At 28.2% G+C, this 9680-nt stretch overlaps 2 protein-coding genes across 2 annotated transcripts; both read left to right on the forward strand.

The window, feature by feature from the left end:
• Positions 1-3211: 3211 nt before the first annotated feature.
• On the forward strand, positions 3212-3861 carry LOC108465877 (eukaryotic translation initiation factor 1A-like). Its single transcript, XM_017766266.2, has one exon. The coding sequence runs from the start codon at positions 3322-3324 to the stop codon at positions 3757-3759; it is 438 nt and encodes a 145-aa protein (XP_017621755.2). The 5' UTR covers positions 3212-3321; the 3' UTR covers positions 3760-3861.
• Positions 3862-7713: 3852 nt separating this feature from the next.
• LOC108478587 (uncharacterized) lies at positions 7714-9064 on the forward strand. The gene has a single exon (XM_017781051.2). The coding sequence runs from the start codon at positions 8075-8077 to the stop codon at positions 8972-8974; it is 900 nt and encodes a 299-aa protein (XP_017636540.1). The 5' UTR covers positions 7714-8074; the 3' UTR covers positions 8975-9064.
• Positions 9065-9680: the final 616 nt, after the last annotated feature.

Here is a 9680-nt window from a genome sequence, read left to right on the forward strand (position 1 = left end):
TTAGTGTGATATTTTCACATTACGCCTGGAACTCGGGCTGAGTTGAGTTGCCGATCCAGTTTAAAAGAATAATTATTATAATTATAATTTATGTCGAGTTGAGTTGCACAAAATTGAAAAAATCCTTGTTCAAAGATCTCAGTTTTGGCCGACCTACTTTACACCTAATTAATCTTCTTCTTCTTCTTCTTTTTAAATTTAATTAATATTAGTGTCTATATTGTTTAAGTTTGGATCTCACTCATTTATACTTGGACTCATTCATTTTGTTTTTCTTTTATAAAAATTTTATATTAGCGTTTTTATATTTCTTTTTAGGTGTAATGATCTTTTCATCCTTAATTTTTTTTAAAATATCATTTTAGCCTTTTATTTAAATTTTTTATCTTCTTTAATTTTTAAATTTACATTTTGTCAAATTACCTCAAAATGAATGAAAAAGTTCATATTTTTCATTTTATTGATATGATATAAATGGAAATTGTCACGTAGATGACATGTTAGCATTTAATTAATTTTTAAAATTTTAAAATTATTTTTATAATTTTTATTCTTTTTAATATTTTTAATGATTTTTAAAAATATTTTTATATATTTTTTAAATTTTAAAATTAATTAAATATTGGCATGCCATCCACGTGGCAATCCACATCAGCAAAGTTTAAAAATTAATTTTTCCATACACTTTGGGCGATTTGACAAAAAATTAAAGGCTAAAAAAGGTTAAAAATTAAATGAATGATTAAAATAATTTTTCTTTTTATAAAATTGAAGGGCTAGATAAATCAATTAGACTATTTTTATTAAAAATTTAAACAAAAAATTTAAATATTTTAAATTTATATTAGACTATTATTTTTATATTGTACATATTATATTAAAATAAAGTTTTGGCCCAGTAATAAAAGGAATGTTCTAATAATATAAATAGCCCATGTTCATATTTCACCGATTACAAATTTATGTTAGCCTTTTAAGAAAAATAAAAGATTAAAACACTCTCGAATAATATAATTTATTTTAATTATGAAAGGACATCTTTATAATTTTCTTAACCAAGTTAATATATGAGTGACTCATGACACCAACTCAATTAAAGACTTAAATAATAGTATAGAAGTATAAATATATAATATTATACTAATATATATAATAGGTCGGACTAAGTAGGATTTAAATCTTAAATATTACAACCCAAGCCTTATTCCATATTTTAAAATGAACTTAATTTCCCTTTACCTAATGTCATTTTTTAACTTAGGTAGTGTTTGGAAAACCACCTAATAATATTTAGGTGTAATTGCTTGTAATTACGTAACAGTATCATGTTTGGGTAACCATTGTAATTAGTGGGTCTCATTGAATTGGGTGTAATTACACTTTCTATTTCTTAAGAGAGGGTGAGAATTAGAATAATTACATAAGTAATTACACTTAAATCTAATTTTTTAAAAAATTGTTTTTGTACAAGTTATAAAAATTATATTATAAGCAAGAACACGTATAAGTGTTTGAAATTGTTATGGCAAAAAGTTACTATATTATAAATTCTAAAAATGATATTATAAAATAATTTATGTATTTTTTATAACAAAAAATTATATTATTTAAATTCTAAAAAACTCTAAAGTTATGATAAAAAAGTTTAATATAAATAATAATTTACATATTATAAAAATATTATAATATATTTATTTATAAAACTTATAGTCAAAAAGTATAGGTATAACTTATTTATGTGTTCAAGCTATATATTATAAAAGTAATATATTTATTCATAAAAAAATTATAATTTATTTTATCATAACTTATTTATAAAAAGTAAAATTTTAAAGGTATGGAAAAAATTATATTATTTATAAGAAGTGTAATGAAAATTATTGAAAAATTTATAATATTTTTATAAAGGTTATATATTATAAAATTTATATTATTTTTACTTAATTTACCTATTATAAAAGGTATATAACTTAACATAAGTTTTTCTCCAAATTAATTTTATATAAATTTTTATAATTAAAGCTATAGACAGGAGCGAAGCCAGAAATTTTTTTGAAGGAGCAAAATTAAATTATAATTTTTAATAATTAATATCTTTATAATTTTAAATGATTAAATTAAATTTTTATCATTTTTAAGAGGGGTAAAATGTAATTTTACCTTTACTAATTTAAAATTTTAAAATTTCTAAATGGCCTAAATGAATAGTTTTCCATTTTATGGGGGTCGGGGCCCCTGCCAGCCCCCCTAGATACGGCACTGGCTATAGACTCTTTGAACTGTGAACATAATATTATAAGGTTGATGCTATTGATGTAAATACAAAAGATTTTTACACCATATCGTGGGGTATGATATCATTTGAGAGAATGATGTTAGACACAAGTACCATAGACAGCTCGCGAATTCTTTAATTTGAGACATTCAAAGCTTCGAAATATGGTTGAGAAGACATTTGTTGTTCTAAGAAAACAATTTTCATATTAACATCACCTCAGTGTAATATAAAAAAAGAAAATTGGATCATATTATCATATTCCATATTTCATAACTTGAATTGTAGGTGGAATTGAGATAATCTATATTTTGAAAAGCACAAAGAAGAAAGAGATATTGATAATCTTAATTATGCATATTCAAGTTTAAGTGATGATAAATTCGGTCAATGGCCAATATATAAAAATAAGAAGTATATGTTAAAAACTAAAGAGAGAATAACTCAACAAATATGTAAGACAGAAGAGAACAATTAGATAAAATTACATATGATATTTATTATTCTTATTATTTTTATTTGTAATCGTAAATCAACTACTTTTTAAACTAACATAATACATACGAAAAATTAATTTTTATTTATGTTACTTGTTTAAAAATTATTTGTATCATGCTAATACTTTTTCTATAGTAATTAATATTTTAAAAATATAAATATTTAACTATATAATTATAATTTGTATTACCAAACATAATATAATGAATTACGATATAATTATGCTTTGTCACCAAAAAATCAAAAAACTAATGATATTATTGACTTGATTAACAAGCAACTACTATTATTTACTTGTATGGCAAGTAAAAAAATCATGTATTTTATTTTTAAAATATAATTTTCATTTATTCTTATTAGAATAATGATATTAAATTATTCATGTAATTTGTTTTAAAATTAAATATTATTATTTCTTAATATAAATACTTAGTTAATTCGTCCAATCTTTGCGGGATTTCAATTTTCATTATCAAGAATAAGATCTTCAATTCAAAAACAATTTTTTTCCAATCACCGGAGATAACAACCGGAGAGAAGAAAAAAAGATGCCAAAGAACAAAGGAAAAGGAGGAAAGAATCGGAAGAGAGGAAAGAACGAAGCCGATGATGAGAAACGAGAATTAATCTTCAAAGAAGACGGCCAAGAATACGCTCAAGTGATCCGAATGTTAGGCAACGGCCGATGCGAAGCCATGTGTATCGACGGCACGAAACGGCTCTGCCACATCCGTGGCAAGATGCACAAGAAGGTATGGATAGCTGCCGACGACATCATCCTCGTCGGCCTTAGGGATTATCAAGATGACAAAGCTGACGTCATCATGAAATACATGCCTGATGAAGCTAGGCTTCTCAAAGCTTATGGAGAACTCCCGGAGACTACGAGATTGAACGAAGGTGTCGCCGGCGGAATTGATGAGGACGATGATGGCACCGGCGATGATTATATTGAATTTGAAGATGAAGATATAGATAAGATATAAAACTTATTTTAAAATATGCCAATGCATTTTATATTATTATTTGATTTTTTGGATCTAAATTTATTCTATAACACAACAACAATGCTTTTTTTTCTTTTAAAATATTAGGATTTATTTACATTTTATAAAATTATTTTCATAATATTTATTCTATTAGATAAATCATACATTTCAAGTTTTATATAAATTAAAAATATTTAATTATTTGCTTAATGTAAAAAATATTTATGAGTCGTCAAATATTAATGATGATAATATCATCGAAATTCAATAGTTGAATTATTAAAAAAATTAATCTTACAAAAATATTTCTTCATCGGTTAACGGGGTTGGTATTATTCTCGGATCAAGTTAAGGTTTTGTCTTCCAACTTTGTTGAGAGCCCAAGCTAAAAGCATGATTCACAAAGATGGAGCGCCTTCTTAGATCAAATCATGCATGGCACATGACCGCCTATTGAGGGAATGTGAGTGTCGTGCACTTGGTAAGGTTTGAAACCTTGTCCTCTTGGTAGATGGTTGTATGCCACTCACGATCCGATCCAACAAGACGCTATCACTTCGTGACTCTTGTGCGACTCTTGATAGAGTTGGAAGGTAAACCTTAACTCGAGACAACACCAAACATATTGAAAGGTTCGCTAGCTTTGAATAAACACGCTTTAAAAACTCTCCTCAAAGTCAAAAACCCCTCAACATCATCATCATAATAAGAAGCCATGGTGTGAAGGTTGAGATTTGGAAGTTCTGGATGTCTTGATGCTTCTTTGTTTCACCTAAATTTAATATTAGTGATTATATCATAACTTTCGACCATTAAAGACCAAATTGTAATTTCTTAAAGTTTGGTGATCAACATATAATTTAAATCATATATATGTGACTAAATTTTTGGCTTACCCTTTTATATATTGAGTACTTACCAATGAAGGTAAACTACACTATTAGCCACTAATTATGAGTAAGTTTTCGTTTAGGTCACTTAACTAAAAAAAATTACAATTTAGTCACTGAACTATTTGAAAGTTTTCATTCAAGTTATTAAACTATTCAAAAGTTTTAATAAGTTATTAGGTTCTTAAGTCTTTTTTTAAACGAAAGTTCCGCTAGTGAACTCTAAGCGATAATTCGACGATTGGCACGGTGAATCAGTACCCATCAACGAGTAGAAGAACATACCTCAGATCCAAGTCGATCTGACAGTCAATGTCAGAGATCGGAGAAAAAAGTTGTTTGAATTTTGGTTTGTATTTCATGACATCTAAAGTTGTTTCATGAAAATAAATGAACTGTAGAAGAGACGGGGAATGAGAGCTTTCGATTGATGCAGATAGTACGAACAGAGAAAGCAATATAGCATCGATTTTAATAGCCCAGTGACTTAAATAAAAATTTCTAAACAGTTCAATGACCAAATTGAAACGTATCCATTATGTAGTGACTAATGGTATAGTTTACCCTACCAATTATTACTAAGTTGCGCTCCGTTATTTGTCTTTTTGAACCAACAAAACAAGAGATGATCAAAGCATCCAATTGGACTCATTTTTTAAAACTTCACCAAAAACCTAATTCATAAATAATTTATTCTAATATGCTTAATATATCATTTGCTGTTTGAGTTTGATACTTTTTTCTAATGTGGTTCTTGTTTTATTTTTTCATCCAATTGGGTACCTATATTTAACAAAAATGATATATTTTGGTATTCAAAAACAATGTTATTAACTTTTTAGTGTTTAATTCTAGTTCTAGGGTTAACTTGATGTTAATAGTAAAAAGTATTTTTGTCAATTTGAAGATTAATGTTCATAGAGTATGGATAATTACAAAATAAATTCTAAGTCGAGTAAGGTTGAACTCTTGAATAGAAGATAGACTCTCTTGACGTTTTTATCTTAATCATAAGATTTGAAATTGAGACCTTACTTAAAAGAATATTAAACTTCTTATCACGAAACTGAACCAATTATTGCTTTGGAAAATTTAAATATCTCATTAAGTCTTTAGTCGACATTATTGTTATTACAACAATTAGGAAGATATAAATTTGTACTTGTTTAAGTGCGTATTATCTTCCTATTTGAAGATTTGATAAAGTTTATGAGAAATAATAGAAATTGTATAAAAAGCAATATATGTTTATAATGAAAGGTAGTTGCTTAATTTAGAAAAAGAAAACATTCATTTTTTTTGTTTTTAAATTAATTTTATTTGATGTCACCTAAATCATAAGTTATTTAATAGAAAAGGTTGGTTGTGTTAGTTAAAAACAAAAAAACAAAAAGTTAGTTGAGTTGGTGTCATTAATTCTCGTCTCAATTCAGTTGAACAATTACGAAAAATTCTCTTTTTAATAATAAAAAAAAGTATTTTAAGAGTATTTTAACTTTATCATTTCAATTGAACCTTCCTTTAGTTTTAATATCAACTTTTATAAATGCTTTTGTTATATAATTCTAATTTTCACTCATCGTGATGTACCATAATCTAGTATAATATAAAATAGGGTAAACTACACCTAATGTCACTAAACTATCAGTGACATTTTGGTTACTCAATTTTAAAAAGTTACAAAATGGTATTAATCTATTCGAAAGGTTTCGTTTAAGTCATCAGGCTATTAGAATGGTGGTTGTATTCCCTCTATTTACATCACCTATACCAATCAAAAGCTTGCCTTCCCCTTCTCTTTTGTAGTTCAGTTTTTTTTCATGAAATGACTTTAAACATTATGAATCTGTGAACTAAAATCCAAATAGCTTTCTTCTTCGATCTTTGACATTGGATATCAAATCGGTTTGGATCTAAGGTATGTTCTTATGCTCGTTGATGGGTATTGATCCACCATACCGATCGTTAAATCGTCGCTTGAAACTCGCTGGCTAGACTTAAAAAAAAACTTAACAGCTTGGTGAAAAATAATGAATTTTGAAGAGTTAAATAACCAAAATGTAAATTTTCTAATAGTTTAGTGATTTTGGGTGCAATTTACCCTATAAATTAAAAAAAAAACCGGAGTGCATTGCCGGTGCACCGCTTTAAAAACGTGTGGAAATTGACCAAGCAAATGGTACTTGCCACTTGTCACTCTTTCATTTGCAACGCTTAATCTTAATCCTCATGTCTTGCAAAACTATTAAGGATTAAAAAACTTTTAATCCTTAAATTTTACAACTATTCTCAACTTAATCCCTAAACTTTTTTGTATACATATTAGTCTTGGAATTTGACAACTTTTTTCCAATTTTGGTCTATATGAAGACGTAACACTATAATATTAGCAAAATTCTAATAAAAACATGACATGGCACATCCATATTGGATGTCTATCATTTTTGGGGTAAAATGAGACGAAAATCATAGTTCAAGTACCAAAGTATAAAAATTAGTACAGTTCAACTTCAAATAATGAAATAGCCCGAAAATAAAAAGGAATAAAGTAACATTTAGTCCTGAACTTGGTATCTTTTCCCACTTAGGTCCCTAAAATTATTATTTTTTAGTCCATATTAGTCTTAAAACTTTAACAGCTTTCTCAATTGGATCCTTAAACTTAGATTCCATTAAGGTATTATGATGTGGCACAAACACTTGAGTTTTGTTTTAAATCTAAAAATTTTAAATAATTATATTTTTTTAGTATTTTTTATTTTATTTAAAATTTTAAAACCTTTAGCTGACGACATAATACAATCTTAGAGTGTGGCACTCGCATCATGACACCTTAACGAAATCCAAGTTCAATGATCAAATTGAAAAAAAAAATTGCTAATTTCCAAGACAAATGTGGATCAAAATAAAGTTTAAGAACCAAAATGAAAAAATTAACAAATTCAAGGACTAAATTTTAGTTTATCCCAAATAAAATAAAATAAAGCCATGGTATCGGTAACTAAAAGGTAAGGAAGACGAACTTCCAAAGTCTATTTGCCTAAAAATAACCAAAAGCTAAATTTGGAATGAAGTGTATGCGTGTGTGTGTGTGTGTGTGTGTGTGTGTGTGTGTGTTTAGTACATATTTCCATCTCCCTCGTTGCCACCACTATCTTTCACATCCATTTTTTCTCTCTTATCTTCAAAATTTCCCCTTTTAATCACAAAGAACACACCAAAAAATCACTATTTCAATCGAAACTGAAGAAACCCTCTTTCATTTTCATGCAAACAAATCCAAATACAACGCCATAGCTGATAGCTCCACTTTGTTTTTGCCCCATTTTTGATATTTTTTTCACTCTCCTTTGATGGTTTCTTTTTTCGGGGATTCATTTGCATTGTGTCAAAAACCTTGATGGGGTAAAATAAAAATCTTGATGGGGTCTGATACAAGCTGGTTCATCATCATCATCATCGTCATCATTGTTAATATTTCTTCGTCGATCGTTGGTGGCTCAGCTGATAGCTATGATCCACAAGCTTTAAAAGCTCTGTTTCGTCACTACGCGAATCTCACATTGGCAAATCATCATACAGGTACTGAGCATAAAGTTAATCTCCCTTCTAATTTCACCGGCATGGAAGTTTCCGTTAAGAGGTTACGTAGTGGGAGTTTATGGACCAGAGGAACCGATTCCATATATGTTAAGATCCCATCTAATGTTAAAACATTGCCATACGTGAAAAGATTAGCTATAGTTTATGATAATTTAGGGAATTGGTCCTCTATGTACTACAATGTTCCTGGTTATGCATTAGTTTCTCCGGTTATCGGTTTCGATGTTTACGATTACTCCGATTTAACCATGATAATGGATGGGAATTTAACGTTGAGAGTTGAAGGCGAACTGATTTCGATTCATTTCCCTTATTTAAAGGTTGGGGATAAAAACACGACACTGCTTAAGTGCGTAGGATTTGAACCGGACGGGTCAGTTGAATTCAAGAATTGGACCAACGATAATGTTTGCAAGGTCAAAAATGCCGGGCATTTTTGCGTTGTGGCGGAGATGCCGGCGGTGACGGAGGAAAAGGAAGGGCGGGCTTGGAAATGGTGGGTGATAGGGTTTGGGATTGGAATTGTGGGGCTAATTGTGTTGGTTTCAATGGGGATGGTGGTGATGTTGAAGTGGAGGAAAATGGAGATCACAAAAATGGAGAAGGAATCTGATACATCGGTGGCATTGGGTACATTTTGGGTTAGGGGTGATCATAAAATGCCTTGTGCATCAATGATTAGAACACAACCAACACTTGAGCATGATTTTGTTCCTTAGACCCAACATTCCTCGATTTACTGAGTTGTTATTGTTTTTATCAACAATGTTATTTTTGAAGTTTGAAATTAAATTCTTTTAAAAATATAATGTATGTACCTTATTATTGCACTCAATACATATCGGTCTAATTTTATTCAAAAAAAAAAAAATACATATCGGTCTAACGAATTTACTTATTGTTTTTAGGGTTCTTCATAGTGGAAAAGAAAATTTTATTTGCAGTTTTCGAATTGTGATTATGCAAAATTTCTTGACATTAAATTTCATTATTTCCTGAAATGCTTTGATTTAATTAATTGAATTTTCTCTTGTTATTTATTTGAATGTATTTAATGAATAAAATCGGGGGAATTAAAAGTAAGTAAAAATCGATCAACCGATATTAGTTCAATTTGATTAGGTAAATTAATAGACTAAAGTATAAAACTGATAAGTTGAGTGGCTTTTTTAAAATCTTTTTATTGAACCGACCAATTGCTATTCCATTAGTATTTAAACCCTGCCTATATTCATTTAATTGCTTTCTCTCTTATACCGGTGAAATATTGCTATTAGTCTCTATACTTTATGTAAATTGGAGATTTAATCCAAATACTTTAAAATTTTGTCAATTTTAGTCCTTATACCTCTTTAATTGATCAATAGACCCAAACAATATCAGGTAAATTCTTCTATTAGTTTTGTACTATGCATAAAGTTGTAT

Source organism: Gossypium arboreum, chromosome 12 (genome assembly GCF_025698485.1).
Source record: "Gossypium arboreum isolate Shixiya-1 chromosome 12, ASM2569848v2, whole genome shotgun sequence".
NCBI classification, from domain to species: domain Eukaryota; kingdom Viridiplantae; phylum Streptophyta; class Magnoliopsida; order Malvales; family Malvaceae; genus Gossypium; species Gossypium arboreum.

Bases quoted from the DNA above. Each gene is read 5' to 3' on its own strand.
- LOC108465877 (XM_017766266.2), top strand. From the start codon at position 3,322: ATGCCAAAGAACAAAGGAAAAGGAGGAAAGAATCGGAAGAGAGGAAAG.
- LOC108478587 (XM_017781051.2), top strand. From the start codon at position 8,075: ATGGGGTCTGATACAAGCTGGTTCATCATCATCATCATCGTCATCATT.